At 34.3% G+C, this 24,163-nt stretch overlaps 3 protein-coding genes across 7 annotated transcripts; 1 reads left to right on the forward strand and 2 right to left on the reverse strand.

The window, feature by feature from the left end:
- The first annotated feature begins 6,296 nt into the window (after window positions 1-6,296).
- Window positions 6,297-13,155, forward strand: LOC126721202 (mitochondrial carrier protein MTM1). 4 transcript variants are annotated; one of them, XR_007653875.1, is made up of 10 exons: window positions 6,297-6,745; window positions 7,044-7,124; window positions 7,326-7,454; window positions 8,161-8,220; window positions 8,349-8,519; window positions 8,946-9,045; window positions 10,980-11,071; window positions 11,184-11,365; window positions 12,394-12,452; window positions 12,634-12,715. XR_007653875.1 is itself a non-coding variant. In XM_050424237.1 (10 exons), the coding sequence occupies exons 1-10, from the start codon at window positions 6,551-6,553 to the stop codon at window positions 12,764-12,766; spliced, it is 1,170 nt and encodes a 389-aa protein (XP_050280194.1). In that variant the 5' UTR covers window positions 6,300-6,550; the 3' UTR covers window positions 12,767-13,155. The 4 variants fall into 4 exon arrangements, 3 of the variants coding, with proteins under 3 accessions (XP_050280194.1, XP_050280196.1, XP_050280195.1); XM_050424237.1 differs by having other exon boundaries at window positions 6,300-6,745; window positions 11,184-11,333; window positions 12,634-13,155; XM_050424239.1 differs by lacking the exon at window positions 6,297-6,745 and having other exon boundaries at window positions 8,145-8,220; window positions 11,184-11,333; window positions 12,634-13,155.
- Window positions 13,156-13,530: 375 nt separating this feature from the next.
- On the reverse strand, window positions 13,531-14,443 carry LOC126721203 (arabinogalactan protein 20-like). The gene is made up of 2 exons (XM_050424241.1): window positions 14,169-14,443; window positions 13,531-13,791 (listed from the first exon to the last, which is right to left on the reverse strand). The coding sequence occupies exons 1-2, from the start codon at window positions 14,296-14,298 to the stop codon at window positions 13,691-13,693; spliced, it is 231 nt and encodes a 76-aa protein (XP_050280198.1). The 5' UTR covers window positions 14,299-14,443; the 3' UTR covers window positions 13,531-13,690.
- A 2,513-nt stretch (window positions 14,444-16,956) lies between these two features.
- LOC126721200 (tubulin gamma-1 chain) lies at window positions 16,957-23,862 on the reverse strand. Of its 2 annotated transcripts, none has more exons than XM_050424235.1 (12): window positions 23,511-23,861; window positions 22,113-22,313; window positions 21,452-21,563; window positions 20,646-21,046; window positions 20,307-20,360; window positions 20,122-20,226; window positions 19,492-19,566; window positions 19,346-19,390; window positions 18,991-19,119; window positions 18,528-18,632; window positions 18,373-18,449; window positions 16,957-17,159 (listed from the first exon to the last, which is right to left on the reverse strand). In XM_050424235.1, the coding sequence occupies exons 1-11, from the start codon at window positions 23,637-23,639 to the stop codon at window positions 18,390-18,392; spliced, it is 1,416 nt and encodes a 471-aa protein (XP_050280192.1). In that variant the 5' UTR covers window positions 23,640-23,861; the 3' UTR covers window positions 16,957-17,159; window positions 18,373-18,389. The 2 variants fall into 2 exon arrangements, with proteins under 2 accessions (XP_050280192.1, XP_050280193.1); XM_050424236.1 differs by lacking the exon at window positions 16,957-17,159 and adding an exon at window positions 17,833-17,986 and having other exon boundaries at window positions 23,511-23,862.
- Between the last annotated feature and the right edge of the window lie 301 nt (window positions 23,863-24,163).

Below are 24,163 nucleotides of genomic sequence, written 5' to 3' on the forward strand. Positions count from 1 at the left end.
TTGTACAAAGAACTATTGAAATATTATTTAAATAAATCCTGATTTCTTTGTCTTCTTCTATTGGATACATATTTTTTATTTGTAGCTTAAGATTTTGCTAGTCAGAAATTGTTTCAATCACCATATCATTGTATTACAAATTATAGATTATAAATGATATATTTTATACTTCACGCTTAAAAAACAGAAGAGTTTACCATATGATAATTGTATGGGTAGGTAGAGCTTCAGTTTGAAGTTTTTGCTTGACTTTTTTTTTTCTTCAAAATATATAGTATTTTAAAATGCTTAGAGATGAGTTTTTAGTGTTACTTCGACAATCCTCCAACACACTCAATACAAAAGACATTAAAATTTAATAAAAGAAAGAGAATTGTCGGGTCTGTGTTTATAGCGCGCAAATGATGATTTTTGTTTATAAATGATTTTACAAACGAGTTGAGTTGATATGTAATAAAAATAGTGTTCATCCAAATAATAAAAAAAATAATGTTTTTCCAACCAAAACTTCTAACGAAAAAAAAAAAAAAAAAAAAAGTAAGAAATTAAGCAAGTAGGCTACATTCTGTTGATTTATGTGTGAATGAGTGGCCCTACCTATCTTAAAAACTGTTCAACCAAATTAAGTGAGTGAGTGAGGAAATGTTGACAACAAGCCAAGATTTCAGAGGAATTTAATTGTGGTGATAATAATGAATTGAATAAATCTGACCTATATTAGTATCTATGGGGCACAGTGCATTGCGGCCGCCAGCTATTCATATATGTACGTTTTTTTTTTTTTGGTAGGAACATATGTACAATCGTAGTAGTAGTGGTCTACTAATCATGATGGGACTGGCCTGGCCTCCAGACCCAGTGCAAGCGGCCTTGTGTTGTCCCTATATATTATATATAGCCTATAGCCTATACTACATTATCTTTAATCTCTAATCGATCGATTTCATATTTTGCTGTAAAACCTGTAAATGTTGTTAAATACTGTTTGGCATGTGATTTCAAACCACAATTTTCAGTATTTAAATACTAAAAATTGTGGTTATAAAAAAAATCCAGAAATGTTTTCGTTTTCTTTGTTTGTTGTTTTATTGTAAGTTCATGGTTTTAATACCAACCAAAAGTTTCTCTTTTACCATCCTTTCCACAATTTTTTTTTTTTTCTCTTTTACTATATATTACAAGTTCACAGTACTCACAATATTAGCATTGTGAAACCCTGATTTTAAAGTGAGAAGGAGAGAGAGAGGGAAGTATATCATGCATTTAAGTATTTACTATATAGCAAGTAAACAGAATTGTGAGAGGATATGCTGGCTCTCATCTATATTCGTATATGTCAAAAAACAAACTAAAGCTTTATTTGGATTCGCAACATGTTTTGGACGTCTGCGTTTCAGGCACTTTTTTTTTTAACCAGCATGTTATGCACTGTTTATTGGCCATGAACAGTGATTTTAGGCTAATAAACAGTAAAAAAAATATTTTTTTATTGTTTTCAGAATTCAGATTTTAGCAAAATAAGTTGTATCCAAACGCACACTAAGGCCCTGTTTGGTATGGCAACTCAAACACATGTTTTCAGGTTTTAAACAATATTACACGTATTTTTATACACTTTTTCACCACACGTATTTCAACACATACTTTCAAATAAGAAAACACATGTTTTCAAGTGCATGTACCAAACACCCCTTAAAGATTTTGCAGAATGGGGTTTTCAGTGTCATTTTAAGGGGCTAAAAAAATGAAAGAAAGTTATATTTGTCAAAGTAGTTCAAGACTCATTGAAAGCGTAAAATTCTTTGATAAATTGTCTTGATATCATGTTAGAGATAACTACCTTCTATATATATATATATATATATATATATATATAAATGTTAGAAATAAGGAATCAAATTCAACTTTTATTGAGAACAATATTGAGTGTAAATATACACATACAATATTATAAAACTAATCTTTCATTAACATAATAATGAGTTTCACTAATTAAAATAATTAATAAATCAACCATTCATGTTAAAGGATAAGGTATCATATCAATGAGTACCTAATAATTTTTCTAAATAAAGCTAGTAGTTTTGTAGCCAAAATCCTTCTATTTTAGTATAAATTTGGATCTAAATGTTCCTCCCCATTTATTGAGAAAAAAAAAAAAAAAAAAAAAACATACACACTCGTTGCGTGGTTTTGTGATGGGTGCTTTGTGGTTTATAATTCTTCCAATTTTTTAAACATTTGTAATTGGTTAAATGCCAAATCCAATTGTTAGTTAGGTTATGTTTGGTTCAATGGAAGAGAAGAGAAATGAAAAGGGAAGGGAAAGGAAAAAGAGAGGGGAAAGAAAGTTATTCCTCAACTGTGTTTGGATAAAAAGAGAAAGAGAAAGGAAAAATGTGAGGCATTTTACACTTTTATTCTTTTAAATTATAAATTAATAAAGATATGAATGTCATTTCACAAAAATAGTCAAAACATTTTAAGGGTATAAGAGTAAGTTTAGGAGAAAAAATAATGGATTTCATAAAAACCTTTTTCCTCCCATTCTTCTTCCTAGCTATCATTTCTAACCAAACAAAGGAAGGTCATTCCTTTCTTTTCTTCCATCTTCCATCAAGCCAAACAAAGCCTTAAGAATTAAGATACTAGTGCATTTAAGAAATGTTTATTCTAGAAATAATGTCGGACAAGCTGATACACAAAGTTTTGGACAGAAAAGACAGGAAGCATGACTCACCAACAAATCAGATAAGATTAAAAATACTGAAAAGTGGAAAGAGTTTGAAGGAATAATAAGAAGAATGTGTTTATTCCAACGTACGCACAAGTGCACAACACAAAATCACAAGGCGGGCTACTTTTTTTTATTTACTTTTTTGACTCCCTTTATAATGTGAATGGCATGTGGCTTTGCCCTCAAAGTTATACTTATTGGGTTTGAGCCCACCTAACCATTCCCTTGTTTATTCTATGCTTTTCAGGCTCAAGTGGGCCATGTAAATTTTTTCGGTAATTAAGGATTTTCTAATTATGGCAAATGAGCCCAAGAAAAACCTATTAATTTCCATGGAATTGATAGCTTTACATTATGTTATGTACTTATCACCTGGTATTATTGTGAACCCAAACAGGTGGGGTCCGTAAGGCCCATTTCACCTACCAACAGATAACAGAAGCAGAGACATCGATCTCATCAATCTAAAGGGGTCTACGTTTAGATATTTTTCTTTTTTATTTAAAAGACTAAATTGCAATTTACACCATTATAATATGAGATGGTTTTGATTTTTTTTTCTTCTAAAGTTTTAAAATTTGGATCTGTTACCCTAAAGGCATTGTTTGGATTTAAGTCATTCTGTCAATGCACAATGATAGGTATTTATTAAGTATGAATTAAGCTCAAAACGATATCGTTCTTTTCAATCAAAATTACATCGTTCTGAACCCAATTAAAGCCATGTAATATATTATCATGAAGTTTGTTGCTTGTCCATGAATGCTCAGGCACTTCCATTATGATAAGTTATCAATCTAATGGGTCTACATTTAGATATGTTTCTTTTATTTAAAATTTATGATTGAGAAAAAAAAAAAAAAAAAAAAAAAAGAATCTTGAAGCTTGTTGCTCATCCATGAATGCCTAGGCAGATACATGAGATAATCAATAGGATTTTAACACTTATCTTATTAAATCCTAGAGGTGGTTTTAACCTTAAAGTTGTGTTTGGTTGGGTGAAAAGAGGGAAGATAAAAAATAAAAAGAAAAGAAAGAAAAATAGAAGAGAAAATGAGATTTTCTTTGGTTGGAGAGAAAATAGGGAGAAAGGAAGATGGTGAGGTGGAGGAGTTATTACGTGGGCCCACCATTCATTTTCTTTTCAAACTAGAGAAAAAAGTAAGAGAGAAAATGGACCATAAACATAAAAATTATCCTTGTTATCCCATTATTTCAAATTACGATAAGAGCAAAATAGGTTTTTTTTTTTTTTTTTTTTTGGGGGGGGGAGGGGGGTTATACTTTTCTATCCTCTTTACCAAACACACCAAATAGAAAATTAAAACATTATCTATCCTCTCAACAATTTCCATTCTCCCACTTCTCCATCCTCTCAACCAAACTATAAGTAATTCTCAAATTTAATGAAAGCCAACTTGTTTGTTTCACATTTCAAAAATAAAGTTGAAATGGTGCAAAGATCATAAATTGTTATCTATGTATGCGCACTGAAACTAAATTGATAGTGCTTTGATCCTAAAAGTGTCCAATCATATGTATGCACATGTCAAATGATTCAAAATAGTGTCTTAAGAGATATAGGAGTTATATGATGTAACTTTTAAAGTGATAGTCTTAATCAAGCCGTTTTGATGTATGATAAAAGTGACTATGTGTTAGTTTTTCTAAATCACCTCTCATATCTGTTTGTAACTTGCACATTAATTCGTATCACTCACTACACGCATATTCTTTACTACAATTGGTACACTGCAAGATGGTAGTAGATTAGGCCTTTCATAGATATACATATACGGAAGTATGTTGTAATATTGAGCTAAATTGGAAATTCCTTGAAATTGTGTGTCAAATCATGTTCTTTCATTAGAAGTTATGTCCATGTTTTTTTTGGACAATTATTGAACAAGGCTTAATGTCAACAAATTCTCTAATAGATTATCTTCTTGTATTTAAACCAACTGGACGTGGTCCTATTGCTTTTTTAATTTTCCTAGTTGTGTGAACAAGGCTTCTACCCCTTACCTTTTCAAATTTAGCTTTTTGGCTACCTTTCCTTTTGTCATTTTTCCCAAGTGAGCTGATTCCATCTCTGCCAAGTTGAAAGTTTTCCCAACTACTTCCCTTCGTGGTTCTTCTTTCTGAGTTCCCCGAGGTACCAGTCCTTTGTTCATGAATTGTTAGTCCCCAAGTTCTCTGATTCCTTTTTGTATCATTGGGTGGTTGATAAGGACGTATCTGTTCTTTGCTTTTTGTGTTTCTGGGCACTTCTTTTGACCTGTCTTAATCCCATCCTAGTTTTGCTATATGTCCTGAGGACCTCAAGCTCTTAGCAGTCCCTAGGTATCCCGGCCTAGATCTTTTTATTGGACTCCCTTTTGATTTTCTGATTTTTGGCAAGCTGGGCTTCTTCCTTTCTTCCCTTCGTGGGTCTTGGGCTTAAATCTTTTTTAATAGATTTAGGCCTACCATCCTTTTTCCTTGTTGTGAGCTCAAGCCTTTTATTATTATTTTTTTTTCATGGAGTTTAACTTACTGTGCCACTCAGGGCCTTGGTATAGCATTATAACCTTTTAGACCTCAACACACTGATATGATTCAATGTGATTAAAAAAAAAAAAAGAACCATCAAATGTGACTAGTTATGGTCATATGTGCTGTGATCTTGGTATATTAAAAGATGTCAATTAGTTGAGTTACAAGTCTCTTGGTTCTAATATAATATTTTGGTGATTAGTCATAGCAGATTAACTAGCAGAGGTGCCATACCCTTAAAAAAAAAAGTATTTTGAATTTTTTTTCTTCAATTATATATATATATATATATATATATATATATGTAGTAGTGGGGTTTGCATTGCTAAATGGATTTATGCATACGGCAGGCCGAGCTGTAGCCGAAAATCGAATTAGGGCCGAAAAGGGTTGACTAACTCAAGCCCAGAATAGGAGTATATTCTGGTGAGAGCCCATGGTCCAACATCAGATCAGCTGGAAGCCTGGACTCTGGAATTATTATTATTATTATTATTATTTTTGAGTAAAAGTTTAGAAATTAGTTGGAACTAACCACTTGAAAGTGTAACAAAAATAAAAAATTCAGACCACGCAAACAATTGAATAATTTTAGTAGCACGAAACTTTCACACCTATTTTGCCACAAACGACTGTGCCATGGTGGACTATAACTGAGAATATGTATTATTATATGACCCATCATTTTTTTTCTCTATTAATTACAATTTACCATATAAAACGGTTATATTAAAATGTATATGAAAGTGAAAGTGAAAGTGTGTGACACTAAAAAAATTCTATAATATATTTACAAACTATTGTTCACTAATTCTTATTAAACTTATTAACAACATCATTTTTTACAGGTTCCTTTATTGATTTTTTGTTCATCAAAAAAATCAATAAAGGAATCTGTAAATTGACACACGCTACTAGAGTGGTCACTGGTGGTAGAAGTAGACGTCAGGGCACACGCACATTGTTTGGCGCCGTTGCACGCCACGAATCACAATCAGCAAATTATTAATAACATTGGAATTTCCCACGCAAAATTATGAAAAGAAAAATGAAAGGAAGGAAAGAAAGCCCTAGAAAGTAGGAATTTCCCTCCTTTCATTTTCATCAATTACAAACCAAGCAATCTCCTTTCATTTCTCTTCCTCCTCCTCCTCCTATAATACCTCTCTATCGAATTAAAAACACATAATAATAATATATATAATAATCCCAGCAGTAACACAACAACAATGAAGAAACAACAGTTATGAATTTCAAAAAAAATTAGAGAAAAAGGGAATGGTGGGGTCAAGGCCGAGTCTACCTTCATGGTTAACTGCAGCAACTACAAGGGTTGATTTTGAAGGAAACCTTTCGTCCATGTCTTCTTCTTCTGTTTCTGATATGAATTTGGGGTTTGGAGAGAGGACTTTCTCTGCCGCTGGTGCCGCTGCCATCTCTGCTGTTCTCTTTAACCCTCTCGATATCGCCAAGGTGGAACAATATACCTATATATATATGTGCTTTACAGTCACTTTCTCTCTAATTTTCTGCCATTTATTTGATTGATTGATAGATACGAATGGGGAGGGAGACAATTGTTTGAACTTAGACCTCTTGCTCTGATGATATCATATTAAGTTCAGATATTAGGAAGGAATTTAATCATTATTCTAATACTTGGCATTTTTAGTCTTTAACTTGAGGTTTCGTTTCTATGACGACAATATATATATATATATATATATATATTTTTTTTTTTGAGGATGTGTATTATTATTATTATGTCCAGACAAGGTTGCAAGCACAGGCTGCGGGAGTTCCCTATCACTATCAGGGACCATGTCATATGGCATGTTTTTACACAAACACGGTATGCTTACACCTTGTTTTGTGATTCTTTACTTCCAACTTATTACTGTTTATTGCATTTTGTTTAAATAACACAACACTTCTTAAACAAAACAATGTTACTAGAACAACGTTACCAAACGGGCATAGTTATTACTGTTTGTGCAAGAAAGGAAACTTTGATGTCGGTTATGTTGAATGCTTATTGTCTTTTATGTTTTAGATGCTTCCCGATTTGAGATCGACCCCATCATCTGCACGTGCAGTTCTTGGCTCTGAACCACCAGTATGCCCTTCAGATTGTAGCCGGTATACGGGAACACTGGATGTTTTATACAAAGTCATACGTAAGGTTAGTAATCATTCATATATGAGTGTATGCCAAAATTTGTTTCATAACCCAAGTTTCAAAATATTTTTGATGCTTAGCAGCTGGCCTCTTGCAATGTCTTTATACTTTCTAAAATGATAGAAGCAAATAAATAAGCTTGCATTCTTTTGTTTTTCAAGGAGGAGACTTCTGTATATCTACCCTTAAAAATCGTTTCTTTCAATCGAGTTGTGAATTGAATATTTTCTGAATCACTGTCCTGTTTCTTAATAATGCTTTACACTCAGGATTCAGGATCTCTATTATTGATATACTGATGCAGGATTAGGTTTTTGAGGACTCATTGCTTAAAGGTAGAAGGGAAAAAAGGGATTATGAAGTTTATTGCATTTTTAGGGATAGTTTTAACATTTACTGCTTGCATTTATCTCCTTTTACAAGTTTGTAGCCTTTCTGTAGCTTCGTGAGTATTGCATGCCAAATAAGTTTAGGATGTCAATCAATATGAAAATTGTATTTAAACCAAGTTCATTAGTGTCAGCGTAGCACATGCATGACACTTACAATCAGGCTTCTTATAAATGCTGTTAAGTTGCTCTGTCCATGTCTTGCAGATGCACCTGCTGTTATGTGCAGCTTAAAGATGTATTTGTTTTTATATTATCAACTTTGTGTTTGGTCTGCAAATCACTTATCTCTAGAGGCTTCAAGGAGTGAATTTGTGCAGGAAGGCTTTGCTAGGCTGTGGAGAGGCACAAATGCAAGCTTAGTGTTGGCTGTGCCAACTGTAAGTCTCTCTTAGCTTGGAATTTGTTTTATAGTTTCTTCTCAGGATTGATCCAAGCATAACCTATTGTTTGTATCTTTTGTTGTTAGCTGTCTTGATGAAAGTTATTATTATTAATTGACAACCAGGTTGGCATCTACTTGCCTTGTTATGATATATTCCGTAATTCAATGGAAGAATTTACGACTCAGAATGCTCCAAACTTGACTCCATATGTCCCATTAGTTGCAGGGTCTGTTTCACGGTCATTAGCTTGTGTTTCTTGTTACCCTGTTGAACTGGCAAGGACCCGCATGCAGGTCAGTAGTGTTGTATTTGTGTAATACTGAGCTTTTCATCCAAACCAAGAACTTGGTTTTAGTATTCCTTGTACATTTAATAAATTTATAGGAGATTTGACTTTAAAAAAACAGAAATGGAAAAGAGAGAACAGGAAAGGAAAGGAGTAACTTCATTTGTATTGGATTGCTTACATTGTGCTTATTTGAGAGAACATATTTTCATTGGTATATTAGGTTTATAAAAATAAGCTAGGCAAAAAGTACAATTGTACTTGAAAAATTAAAGCTTTAAAAAGTTGTACATGAGCTAAATGGAAATTAGCTCTGTCAACAAGAACTACTTGTATGGAGAATTTGTGCTACATATGTGCAGGGAACTACTGTAATGGAGAATTGTTTCTGATTGATGTTCTTCATTCTGGTTTTCTTGTCTTTTTAATATAGGCTTTTAAAGAAACCCAAATTGGGGTGAAGCCTCCAGGAGTGTGGAAGACATTGCTTGAGGTCATCAACCCACTCAAGAGCACAAACCTTCTTCAAAATTGTGAGTGTGTACTTCTGATATGATTTGTCTAGGTTTTAGTGAGTTCTGTCTCTCATACCCTCTTAGATATGTGGATTTGTAGTTGATGTTTTAGGCAAGATGATGTGGTGATCTTGTAGTTGAGTTGTAAATAATGGAAGATCAGGATTAGGTGACAAGAACAGAGAGAAGAATGAAAGAAGAGATATTAGAAAATAAGTTCAGGAATTAGGACTCTAGTAATTAGTCTTTTGCGTGGATCCTTAGTATATAACATGATTACATCATTAAGTTAATATAACAAGACAACAAAAAATCCTTAGTCCCAAATCTATGGGGTTAGATATGGACCCTCAACAAGCTTATCATGGTTTCACATGTATTCTTATCCACCTTCTATGTTCACCCTTCCTCATTGGTAATGCTAACAATCCCCTTGAAGTTGGAGTATATAGATAAGCATGCCTAGCTCGGAAGACAATTGTTGAAAGAAAATGCATGCTAAGAACTTCAGAAGAATAACAACCAGTTGATCATTTGAGTGAACATAGAGATTGACAATTTGTTTCCTCTTCAATAAATCTTGACTGATGGTCAGATTTCTATGTGCTTGGTGTGCTCATGGAAAATAGGATTGTTATCTTGTGGCCTATTTGTCACAAGTTGTAATATTTGTTTTATGGGTAATAAATATATCTTATTAAAAAAAGAAGCAGATGTACAAAAGAAGAATATAAGGAGGACACAAGTCATATTACCCTCAAATAGCACATAAGGTCTATTCAGATCCAAAGAGCCATCCCATAGCAACAAAATCTTTACTCATCCAATATTCGTAAGTTGGATCTCCCATATTAGGGGGATTACCTGTCAAATGTTTTAATTTTCATTTTTCTCACAGAAGCTTTCACACCATGTTCCCAAGCTAGACAGTTAAACTATTCAACTTCTTGTGATAATTGTTTTAAGCATACCCTCATCCTCAAGAAATGTTGGTTTTTCCTTAGCCATGGCTTCTGCAGTCATATCGAACACAATAAACACATATTGGGACAAGAACCCAATCCAACACAACCAAGCTGATTCAAACCAGAATTAGAAAGGGAAAAAAAATGCATCTAACAAAGGGAAAAAAAATGCATCTAACAAAGGGAAAAACTTAAAAATAGAAAAAAAAAAAAAAAAAAAGCTGAAAAAACTTAAAGGTGTGACACACTCATAAGCTGAAAACCAGAATAATAACTAGCATCACCAAACAACCAATAGCCAACATAAGGACCTAAAAAAGCAACAAACATCACAGAATTCTTATTTGTGTGGAAGACTGAGTAACTCAAATCCATAGAATTGAGAAAAAACTTCATAAAATAAACAAATAACCAACATCTAGGTCCCCCTAAAAAGTCCATTTGGTCCATATGGAAGTGATCCTGTCAATATCAGTAGCAAATCCCCAAAAAGTGCAGATTGAGAGAAGAGAGCTGAAATTTGGGGAAAAGAAGAAATGAAGGGTAAAGGACTCACATAATATGGCTTCAAAAAATTTCGAAATAAATCGCCACAATAGAATTGGTTGTCTGTACTGGTGCTGATGGCATCATATGAATGTTGAAGTTAGCATGCCCCTGTTATCTAACAATGACCTCCAGATTGTTGTAATGGTTTTAGGGTTGGATAAGATTACTTTGGTGCCAAGTTGATTTGTAAAGTATGGAAGATTTGGGTTAGTTGAGAAGAAAGAGAGAAAAGAGATTGGAAAATAGGTTTAGGGCTCAATTTAATCCCTCAATTGTAGCATATCTTATATTTGAGTGATATGACAATTACTAAAATAGCTAGTGCTAATGCTAACAATGGTAATCCATGAAAATTAAAATTTTCATTGGATACTCAGAAGTCCTATTTGTATATTTCTTTCTTGGGTTTTATCAGATATATGATTCTCATTTTAACAGTGCAAAACTATCGTGTATTGTGGACCGGACTTGGAGCACAACTTGCACGTGATGTTCCTTTCTCTGCAATCTGCTGGTCAACTCTCGAGCCGGTGAGATATCATCTTTTCGAACATTTCAATGGATGCAGTATGATTTCTTATCGTGTGTTGCTCCTGCACATATGTCCAACTTGGTGCCACTTTCTCTTGCTGCTTTGTGCAGATCCGAAGAAGAATTCTTGGACTGGTGGGTGATGAAGCCAGTGCACCCTGCATCCTTGGAACAAACTTTTCTGCTGGTTTTGTTGCAGGAATCCTTGCGGCTGCTGCTACATGTCCGCTAGATGTGGCAAGAACCCGTCGGCAGATAGAGGTTTATTTCCGACCCCCATCCTAGTGAACAAGGTTTCTCTCCAAACTAGTTTGAAGAGAAACTCTTCAAACTCCTATTTCTTTTTATTGGATGTGAAATTGAAAATCTAATCGTTAAACTACATAACTCGTCAAATTTCGTTCAAATTGGATGTTATTTACTATTTGATGAATAAACTTATTTTTTATACATAATATTAGACTACAAAAACTTAAAATTTAAATATTTGATTGATGACGTATCTATTGATCTTCTTAAGATTTTGCAAACATGGAGGACATAATAAGAGCATGTAATCCAACGGTTAGATATTCAAATTTCACATTCAATAAAAAGATATTTGAGGAGTTTGAAGGATTTGGAGAGAAACCTTTTCCCATCCTAGTGCTCTTTACTCTTTTCTACTCTTTCAACAAAGTAAAGAGATGAATATAAAACAAACTTGGCCACCAAATAAAAGTGCATTTTAAATTAGATAAAGAGTGAAGAGAGTCAAGATAAAAGAACCAATAAAAAATGTTGTCAAATTCTTCTTCCATTTGTGGGTTTGAATATGCATAAATGACATGTACAGGGAATGGATCCAAAACATTTGGCAGGTCAAAAATATGAAATATGGTCCAATGTATGGCAATGAGCTTCTATTAACAAAAAGTTTTCTTGTGCTATAATATGGTATGCAAGTTTTCTTAGAGGAGGAAATCCTATCATCTCTCATATACTCAACATAAAGCAAGTAATATCCTGCCATCATGCTTTACGAAAAAAGGGTTACCTTAAACTTCCATGCATTTTCTAGTGACTGAGAACAAAAGTGGAAGCATTAGAAACAGATAGTTGGCAACCTTCTGACTGGTAAATGCAAAATTACCTGATGCGAATTTACAATGAAATTTCTTTCATTCAATTACATGTGATATCTTTTCCCCCCTCTCTGTCCTTTTTTACAAGTGAAATATTTGTTCACTACAGAAACAAAATAACTGGAATCCTGGCATAAATTATAAGTTGGCTCCTTCTATGATTTGGCTGTTAATATGGTTTTCTTTTGTAAATTTAGAAAGATCCTGTGAGGGCATTAAAGATGACGACAAGGGAAACTTTGGTGGAAATTTGGAGGTATGTAGCAGTCTTTGGTATCAGATACAAACTGTACGATTCCATATCACTATTGCATCCAAAATTTTAACCGTAGGATGATCCCATTTAGAACATGTTTAATTCCTATATTAAAATTCATATTTTGGTCTTCCAAATTGCTAGCATACGATACAAGCCTTAAACTTTTTGCTTGGATCAGGGATGGTGGAATGAGGGGGCTATTTACCGGACTTGGTCCCCGTATTGCTCGTGCTGGCCCCTCTGTTGGCATTGTTGTCTCCTTTTATGAAGTTGTAAAGTATGCTTTACACCAGAGATACCTAACTCAATGATCAGGAGCCACTCCCTCAGCCTTTGGGATGACTAACATCGATGGTGCATTCCTTTTACAAAGCTAACTGTTCTTTGCACATGGATGATCACATCAATGTTTGAAAGGAATAAACAGAGTTACACCCAGGTCCACTTACCAAGATATTTCCAATAAACAGAGTTAGACAAGGTCCTACTTGACGTTGATGTGCCTGCCATTGCAGGATGTTTGTGCTTGAGATCCAACAAATAATGCTTATGCAAAAATAAATTTCTTTTTCTGAAGTCTGAAGTACCAAGATCACAATACTATTTTTCATTTCTTTTACATTTCAAAAGCTTGTTTTCAGCATTGTAACAGAATCTCTCTTCAATTGCAATTGCAAGTACCACAGATTCTTTAAGGCAATTTCTTTAGTACCACATCTTTAAGATGTTACTATGCAAAATATAAAGGTAGTGGCTAGAAAATGTGCAGTTTACAAGATTTCTATTGCACGCTTGAGAGAGTGTGAGCGGGGTTTACCCTTTATGCAACGAAGTGCATGTATGCTTGTGGCCCGGATACTAGCACAAAGTGATAAACAGAAACTAAATAAATTGAAGACTGCTTTAGAGGAATGTAAATTATTTGTCTCATAATTTGGTGTGTTGGGCTGCTCAGTGGTTACTGGGATGGATTTATTTAGATCTCTTCTTTACTTTTTTTGGGTTATTTTATAATAGAGATGGATCGGGACCGTCTTCAGTTGAATATATTCTGGGGGCAAAAAAAAAAAAATCATTCACCAAAATAATAATGCCATTCAATTAATTTGCCAAAACAAACGAACGCCACCAACAATCAATGAAAAAGAGAGGAAAATTATCCCCAATATCATATATCTATGCTATGCACAAGGCAATTTCTTATCATCTAAAAATCTTATATTTCCTTCCTAGAGCTAGAAGCCGTAGGAAGAGGCATCAAGAGGATGGATGAGGTATGTGAGCACCAGCGCCAGAACCATCAGCACGTATGCAATCCCTTGGTCAATTGAAGTACCTGAATACAACAACAATGTCCACATGAATGAATCACATTTTTCAACGCATATATAATAATAATATAGCGCTTATTTGCCTGAATCACACTCACACGCACAAAGAAATTCAATTTTGGGTTCTTAGATAGTAATGTAGGAAACAAAAATTTCTAATCTGTAAGATTTCGTCAGTAGAATTACATTAGAAATGAAATTTGAACAAACAATGTAAACAAGATACAACACCCAAATAGCTAAACGAGAAAGAAATTAAAAAAAGAAAAAGAAAACAATGCGTAGGTAAGGAACACTTCGAACATCCAAAAAGAAAAAAAGAGCAAACTTTTCGGATCTACAAAAGGCAATGAAAGAAAGAAGGAAGTGTATATAATAATACCATCGCTGGTGGGAGCAGGAGCAGGAGCTGGAGATTGAGCCTCAACCACAATGGCAAATAGTAGAGCAAATATGAGCACTACCCCAATAACACCACCACTTGATGATGAAGAACCAAAACACACTGCCATTTTAATTGAGACACAGACACAGAGAGATATGAAAAAGAGAACGAGAATGATTTTGTGAATTGTGAGGGCGTGTGGGAGAAAGTTTAGTTAATATATAAATATAAATAGAGGGTCTTGATATTCAACCTTGGAGAGGAATCCGGCTGGCCACAATGTTGTATAATCAATATTGTATTACGTTAAATAATTACTAATTTTTTTGACTCTGGCTCTACCTTTCCATTTCTTTTCTTTCTTTTTTTTTACAATTTTCAAGGCCATGTGATGGTTTTGTCTTATTTCAATTTTTTATTTATTATATTTTTGGGTACAGTATAGATCCACTCTGTCTGCTTCTATAATTGGAGTGGGACCTACCATTTGTATTGTACCCCAACAAATTTTAACGGCTAAAATGTTTGATATCTTATTTTTATTTTTTCAAAATTTTAATTATTTATTTATAATTGTTGGGACACTGCAAAACTGTGATAAATCATCCAACTGACCAATATTCAAACTTGAATTTTAGCGAAATTCTTATTAGAAATTAATGTAATCCACTTCATTTTTTTCATTTGAAAAATCAATAGTAAGATATCCAAACATTTTGTTTGGATTCCCTCTTGCACGGCTACTTTTCAGCCTTGCTGGCATTCAAATTTTAAATTGAGTTTAATTTTGCAAATTAATTAAACAATCATGACAATAACTCATTTAAATTATAAAATTTGGGAATTTACTATGTAGTATTTTGGATAAAGTTTGTTCCTCTTTTTTTATTTATTTTTTTTTAAAGCTCATATTTGAAGCAAATTTTCAAAAGTTTACTATGAATGTCCCAATTTTTCTTATTATAAGTTTTTGTGATACTTCATGAAAATAGCCACGGTTATATTTAAACTTAAGCTAATTATTATTGTATATGTTAAGTTATATACTTTCATACATACATACACCAATTTGCAAAATGGGAAAAAAAAAAATTTTTTAAGCACAATTTCTCATCTTTTCATAACATGATTTCAATAATATATTTCATTCTCATACGCACAGTAACTATATATACATATATTAAAAAAAAGGGGTTATGGAATCTCATTTTACTCCTACCGAATATCTTTTTCCTTTGAGCCTGTGCCTGTGGCATTTTCTAGCTCTGGTGAGAGGGAAACAAGTTGGCATTCTAGCCAGGGGATTTGCATAGTTTTCATCTACAATACAATAACAGCAAGTTAAACAGCTTGTAGGTGTACGGCCTGCCTATCTTTGATGTCTTTACTCTTTACTTATTGCCATTGTCACTTTCCGGCGTTTGCTCTCTCTCTCTCTCTCTCTGCTACCATAATCACTCGTTAGTTGGGTGAATTTTAAAATTCAAATTCAAATTCAAAGTCAAAGAAACGTTAAAGAAGAAGACACTGCCAAGTTGGCATCTGCCGCATCTCTTTACAGCTTCATGTTATCATATATTAAGTACAACTGGATTTTTAGACCATTTTGGCTACAAACCAACTTTTGTAAGGAATAATCAAAGGGAAAGAAAATTACACTTCTCTTTCGGTTTCACAAATCATACTACTACATTTTCTTATTATTTGACTATAACTTCAAATTGGAAGATATTACTATATGTCAAGTAACCTACGATTTTTTTTTTTTTTTTTTGTGGGTCCACATACAAGACAACCACAAAGTGGTTAAAGATCCGGTTATCCACAATATTTAGCAAATTAATAGCCAATATTTAATTAATATTTTCCATATCAGACGGTTGTTAATCCAATCATGGGCACCACACAACATGCCATGATGATATACGCACATGCTATAGTGAAGGTCTGCCACATGGGTCGGTAGCATCCATATATTTTCTAAAAAAGAGCTTCATAAGTTCATATACTTTCCACAAATAAAAATCACTAATGCATCTAACACAAAGCATCTACCAAACGCTTAGAACAGTCAAGCCAGAGGTGATTCCGCCGCAAATGCATTGTCTAGATTCCCAAGATCCCAACAACAAAACCAACATAATTATTCCCGCAGAACTTTTTTTTTTGATAGGTAGATTACAAACATTTCATTTTCTACCATTCCTATTGTTGAGTTGTTTCCCTTTTTTTTTTTTTTTTAGATTAAACAGATAGAAAATAAATTGAAAGCTTTTATCCTTTTCATTTAAAATAAAAATAAGAACTTCACAAAAACCTGATAAAAATGTATATAAAATAAGAATTCCTACGCAAGAAATAGATTAAATTGCAAACTATACCCTTAAAGTTTGGGAGTGAATTTTACATCTATACCCACATAAACTTGCCATGCATGTGTTAGTTTGTTCAATAAAATAAAACCACATCATTTTTGTAGCCTAAAAAAATTAAATAATTAAAAACAATATGGCATCATTTTATTAGATGAACTAAGCACATATGACAAACTTATGTGTCACTTAATAAAAAATATGTATGGAGGAGCAATTGATGCTAACAAAATAAAATTTCATGAGGCAAAATCCAAATTATGAAATTTTAGGATGTAAAATATAAACACCTTCAAACTTTTTGGGTGTAGTTTGCAATTAAGCCAAAATAGTATATAGAGGGAGGGGGTTGGAGGGGTTCCAACTCAGATGGCCATGCACCACATGAGGTTTTAGAACCGTTCCGGTATCACTTGATCAACATGATTATTCCAGCAAACTTGATATACTGAAATTTTGTACTATCACGTTTAATAGCAAGTAGAATAATGGAAGATTGACACACAAAAAATCATCAAATTACAAACCATTAAATTCACAATGCAGGAGGAAATTAATATACACAAGCATTCATAAAACACTCTCTCCCAACGTTTTTTCACCCAGCACTCTTAACCTGCATTAAAAATGTAAGTAAAGCCAGTCACCTTAACTGCAAGAAGAAAAGGCAAACTGGATGACTATTAACTATATAAATGTTACCATGGGACACAATGCTACACCATAGGCAAAAGGGTCAAAAATAAATAATTTCTAGTAAAGATAACTGTTAAATGCTACTTTTATGTGCTTTCAAATATAATTTACAATGAATCAAACAAATTCAGACATTTCTACCCTCTTTTGGCTGTGTTAGTTTCAACACCCTAGAATAGGAGCAGAATCTCCAAGAGGAGCATGTTCAAAATTTAAACATCCTGGAGATATAGAGCTGATCCTTCCCCCACCCTCTCTCTCTCTCTCTCACAGACACCAGTGAAGAAAAATGTTGCTCTATGAAATGGGATAACATACAAATCTAGTGCCCAAAAGGAGAATCCTACACATCATGTTTTGGATGATTATGTTATTGAATTAAAAAGGCAATCTTTTTTTTAGTTCAGTTGTTACAACATGTGAGGAGGGGGGTTTCGATCCTAGTTCTCATAAAAGAGACCGGGCAGTGCCTAGCCTCTTAGCCTTAATTCAACAAAAAATCTCACTGCTGACCACACCATTGAGTTTTACTTCAACACTGAGGAACTTCATTGCATAGATGATGGTACAACCTATCTTAGAAGGCAAAAAGGTAACTTTAATAATTTCATTAGCAAGAATAAAATATCAGTTCCTGCAGACTTTTTGCTTACGATAAGTTTGGGGGGGGAGGGTTCAAACCTAGGTTCTCCATGTGAGAACTGGGAATGCTACTGAGCTACAAGCTCTTGGCTAGTTCCTGCTGACCTGTTTCCATCAAATTATCAATGTTTTCCGCTAGAGAGAGCATGTTAATTGAATTATGTGGACAGCTGGGCATAATGAATAGCACTTCAAAATCAAATAAACAAGAAGATTAGATATGCACAATGGCGCAGTACAAAGAGCAGAAAACAGAATCCCTAGGAATGATCACGAAGAGATCCCCCATGAAGCCTATTTATGAGGCAATTGGCAAATTCAAAAACACACTGGTGTAAGGATGTTCTACATAGGGGTTGAATATCACATAAGCCCTTAGATTCATCGATGTGATGAAATGTGACTATTGGAATAGGCAGCCACCAACTGTTGACACAGCGCTGACCTCTAAAAACCAAGCAATCTTTTAGGAATTCTAGAAAATAGCTTACTTGATATGTTCACACAGCTAATTTGGATCCACGGTTCCAGAAGCATTGCCTTCTCCAGTTAGAATGTGGTCTGGGTCCTGCATGAAAAAAATACACTTATTAGGAAATTGCAAAACAAATTAAATAAGGGAGAAGTAAAGCAAGTAGGCATCTACCTCCATTCCCCATTTTATGTAATCTGGGGACTCACAGGCCTTGTATTCATCAACCAAACTCTCAATTATGTCTCGTGATTCATCAAATTCTGAAAGGTCATTGTCCTGTACAAGTTTTAGATTATATTAAAATAAGACAAATATAATCCCAGAACACAATAAAGCTGGAACAGCCCCAAAAGAGTATCTTATCTATCACCAATATTACTCTTTAGTCACAAAGGTCTTATGGTAAAGAGTAATATGCATATACTCGACATAGGTAGCTGATCGGAAATGTAGATATGATATGCCTCTGAAATACACTAATATTTTTTCATAAAATTTATAAATTCTGTCCAACATTGCAATTTGCAAATAAGGGAAGTAAAAAACACAGATGATTTCAACAGGTGCAGTGCCCATGACTTGAAAAATTAGATCTGCAATGAAACTATTAAACTTTATAATCATGAAAACTCACGGCAAACATTGGGAACTTCCGGTAATTGTCAAGAAAAGCTTGCTTCTTTCTCAACTTCTCATACTGACTCAAACACTTGCTGAAAAGGTGCCGGATGCTAGTATGGCTTGCTAACATAAGACCACTGACCTAACAAATGCAGAATACACCAAATTTATTGCCCGTTTGCTCAACTCTTTATTCTAATAAATAACACGTTAGTTCATAAGTAAAACGGACAAGTAGATTACCCAAAACTATTTCGTCAACAAAATTTGATTAAGAAAATTTGTATTCTCTGAAATGAACTTTAAAGAACAGAATATCAACAGAAAAAGTAACAAAAGGAACTTGAAGATAAGACATGGAGTCCTACCCTATGAGCAGTTTGAACATATGGGGACTTTCTAGACAGAGCAACCTACAAAAAAAGAGACAAAAGTGTTGTATAATTCCAGATAATAAAATTACAAAAGAATAGAGTGAAGCTCAGGAGTAATTGCTTTTGCTATGGAAAGCCACCTGAATGCTTGCAGGGCCCCACTCAATAAAGTTAACAAGCTTTCTTTCACGTATCCTCTGCAAACTTTCATGAACCTGATCACAGAGAAGGCAAATATCAAGATGCAGCAGCGTTGAAAAACTTTGCAAAAGAAAAAAAGAAGCCATATAGAGATTCCTGATAGCTCAACAGTGTATAATAGAAAAATTTTATTCCAAGAATACTACCAAAGATTTGAATGTAAGCGATACTAATTGAAGGTAATGATTTTTTTTTTTCTTTTTTTGATAAACGGTGATGTATGACAGTCTATTACATATGGCTCCCAAAAAGATATCTGAATTTGCAGACACGTGAACTAGTCTTAATAATATAATAATTTCAATTTTTTGATTGGGAGTTACAAACGCACCCGATGAGGCTTGAACACATGACCTCACCCTAGAACTTATAAGGGCTGCTGGTTGAGCTAGAGCCTAGAGCTCATTGGCAATATACTAATTTCAATTTTTTATGGCCAAAAGTTAAAAGAAACTGAGATTGAAGTACAGTCTGTCACATAATAACATTGAGCTAGTCTATCCATACAATCAATTGTATAGGAATTCGTAAGAAAATATCCTGACACTTTTAAGTTGCTCAAATATTACCTGAGTAGGGTCCACTTCCCCTTGGATGATATTCAATATTGATATATACTTTGCTTGACTAGCTTCTTTTGTTCGAGCATATGAGGAAACCATAATATTCTTTGTCTGCAGAGTGCAAAAGAGATCTATTTCAAAGGAATGCTATATTGTGCATGAATGGGAGAACTAAAAGCAAAGAATCTTGCCTGCAGAAGTCTTCTCATGACATCAAGTACAGTGGTTTTACGAATCACATTAGCCTGCCAAGAAAAGATATATTTGTGTTAGACTTTACTGAAATACTTCTTTATAAGCATAACTTGCCTAATACAAAATTTATGAGACAGCAAACAATCAGAGAGAGAGAGAGAGGTGAAAAACATAGTAGATTCCTGACTTGCTCAACTTTAATGAGGTCAAAATGTTTAAATAGAAATTTCAAAGTAATAAAGATTCATAATTATTTTTACAGAACTGCCATGATTCTGAACATAATTTTCTGCAGAGATGCTATGAAATAAAGAACATTCATATCTGAATATTACCTGGCGCTCCACTGTGAGAGGTGTATATCCTGTCATTAGAAAATGGCATCTTGGGGTAGGAATTAAAGAAGCAAGAAGGCCAACCAAGTCATTGTTCATGTAACCTGGATATCGCAGAGTGGTTGTACTGGCAGACATTACAGTGGAGACCAGAGAATTTGTTTGAGCAAATGTAGGATTTGATAAATGAAGACGTTCCACAGCAATTCTATTCAATGCAGTGTTATCAAGAACAACAACGCAATCAGCATTTAATGTAAGTCGCTTAAGTGTCAAAAGTGAGTTGTAGGGCTGGACCACCACATCACTCGTCTCCATCTGGTTTGGAAATACACTATATGTCTGAACCAGTTTTTTGCTGTAGCGATCATTTAGAGTTTCCAACAGATATGAACCCATACCTGCACCATTTTAAGTGAGAGCACACAATAAATATACAAGTAAGGAAGCACTTCAAGCATTCATGCACGTGCAACTGTGCATATACTACAAAATACAAAAGGTAAGTAAAAGATACCCATCATTGGGTTAAAATTTAATGATAATAATTGTGCTTGAGGTTCTCATAATTCCATTTTTTATTCATCTTTAAACTGCTAAGAGCAATCTGAATTTAGTCCAACACCCAGCACAAAGCACTTCTAATCAGCTCTAATTTCCATTGAAATAATGCCAAAGAGTAAATGTAAGATTTACTTTAATTACTCAGCAATGCTGTAAAAAGATAAGTGCTGTCCCCAAATATACAAAATATTTTAAAACCTTGGTTTTAGAGGTGAACGGTAAAGACATAGAGTAGTAAGAACCTGAGCCTGTTCCTCCAGCAATAGAGTGACATAAAACAAAACCCTCAAGACTATCACTTCCATCTGCTTCTCTATCAATCATGTCCATTATATCCTCTTCAACACCCTTCCCCTGATCATAAATTAACCATATGACTGATATAAAAAGCAGATAAAATATGCCCTAAACAAGCAAGAGAGATCTGAAAAATAATTTAAGCGTTTAAAGTATAAACTGGATTGCACATCATGACCTTTCTTGCAAAAGCCAACAAATAATGAATCTCTGAATGATTGAAGCATGAGTGATTAACTGAAATGGTTACTATTTACACTCAAATTGGAAGTATGAACTTGTGAAACAATACTTTAACAGCAAGAAACTTGTAGTGTATAGAAATATTTTCAGTTTTCTTTTATGGATATTGCAATGGTTCTATTTGCAATAATGCTATGTATTATTTTGAATTTATAATTCTTCCATTTTACTAGATGAAACAACAAATTAGACTAAAAAGACTACTAAATTGCTTTCACCCATCTTATAGCTGAATTTGAACCATAGATATCACAAATGCATTAACCTGCAAATATAGCAATGACCCCAAATGAAAAGCTTTGGGTACACATAAAACCCTTAAAGCATTGACTCAGAATCTACAGAGAAAATCAAGCAACAGACCTGATGATAACCACTGGCCCAATTATTTCCTGCACCACCTCCATGATCTGAAACAAAGATATTCTCATGATTGTAGAGATTTCGATATTCACTATTCTGGATGCCGTTAATCACTCTAGGCTCGAGGTCGATCAGCAATGCTCGTGGGATGTAGTGCTGATCATCAGCTTGATAGAAAAACACATCTTTCCTGTCACCTCCCTACACCATTTCAAACTCAATAATTCTATATTTGGAATAACGATGAAAAAGGTATAACTTGCTAAGAAGCTCACTGAAAAAGATTGTAAGTTTCCTAGTGACCCTCACAATAACTAATTTGACATTAGATTGCTAAGAAAGACTAGAAAAAAATGAAAAAAGAAGATAAATTGTGAATCAAATTTTCATTATTAGGCATCCAAGTATGCAAATTTGAACCAAATACACACAGTACAACAACCAAACCTTTGTCCCAAAATTTTGGGATTGGCTATGAATCCCCATCAAAACATATATATGTGTGTGTGTGTGTGCGCGCGCATGTGTGTGCGTGTGTGCATGTGTGTGTGTGTGTGTGTGTTTGCGTGCGTGCATGCTATAAGTTTGTGAGAGTCGATTGAATCAATACAATCTTCATTACCTTTTTTTCGTTTTTGTTTGTCTCCCTTCCTTTGGGGGTAACAAGTTATATCAACAAAGAATTAATGAACAACTCTTGAAGTGCCCTTGTGGTGTTGCCGAATTACATGATACATCACAATTCTCTTTAATTATGTACCCAACATTATACTCAGTAATTGAATTGATACCTGAAATTTCTCCTATTATTTCCTCAAGCGCAGCATCATTTTTTAGTATTGATGTATGAGAAACCCCACGAATTTTGATCACCTTAAGGATTTGATTTTTGTCACTGAACCATAGTGATTCAAGTGCTAACAAGCTCAGCATGTTCACTGTCTCATCTCCATCCCCATAGACAAACTCTGGTTGTTCATCCAAAACCATTTTCTACTAATGATATTTTAAGTTTCATCTAATTTTTTTTGGTTCCCTGGACTTAAATAAACTCACCCTTCCTCGTTAACTAGGAAGCAAGGACACTTCATTTAGAGTGCCGTGTCGTATCCGTGTGTAACAGTGCCGTCATTTTATGTTATAATTTTTCATAAATTCACCGTGTCGTACCCCAGTTTCAGTGTCAGTGTCCGTGTCCGTGCTTCTTAATGGCTCTCTTGTCTAAATCTAGTAATGTGCAGTGCCTAACAACAATTAAAAGTAAAGAACAACGATCGCCATTGGCATAAGCATGAAACCCTAACAAAAACACTACATACTTCCACAACACACACTCGTTTTTTTGACATGAAAGTGAAAGTGAAAGTGAAAGTGAGAAGAGAGAAGGAGGGGGGGGACCTGAGTAGCGAAATCTTCGAGAATGCCATCCTTGCTGATGCCATGTTCGAGGCAGAGCTGCTTCCAGAACTCCATCCCGATCTGATTCCCACATTGTCCCACCTGGAGCGTGATGATCTCCCGAGGCATTTTCCTTCACTTTCTCGGGAAACTTAGGGTTTGCCGCGCGAGGAAGATGTTTCAAAATGAGAGGGAAATTAACAAGAGGAAATAATAATCCACTTCCACTTCCACTTCCACGGAGAGTCTGAGTCTAAATAGGAACTGTGAATTTTTTGCTAAAAAGAAACTTTTTAGTAGTACTGTAGTGTTTGAATTAAGCCTGAGCCGGCCATTTTTGGTGAATGGAGAATGCTAAAGTGTGCGCTATGTGCAGTGGGCTTTTTTGGTTAAATCGGGCTGGGCTGGGCTGGGCTGGGCTGGGCTGCTTCCTGCGGCACTAGGCCCAAATATTCTGAGTAAGAGAGTTGAGACCGGTCCAACTGCAATACTATTTGATCCGATTTGTGTGTAAATTATATCTCGTTTGCCAGGAGCACGCTTACGGCGGGCAAAATTGTTTCAGATGAGTCGGGGTAAGCAAATATGATAATAATAAGATAAAATAAAGTAAAATTGTTTCAGATGAGTCGTGGTAGGCAAATATGATAATA

The sequence above is a fragment of the Quercus robur genome, chromosome 4 (genome assembly GCF_932294415.1).
Source record: "Quercus robur chromosome 4, dhQueRobu3.1, whole genome shotgun sequence".
NCBI lineage: Eukaryota > Viridiplantae > Streptophyta > Magnoliopsida > Fagales > Fagaceae > Quercus > Quercus robur.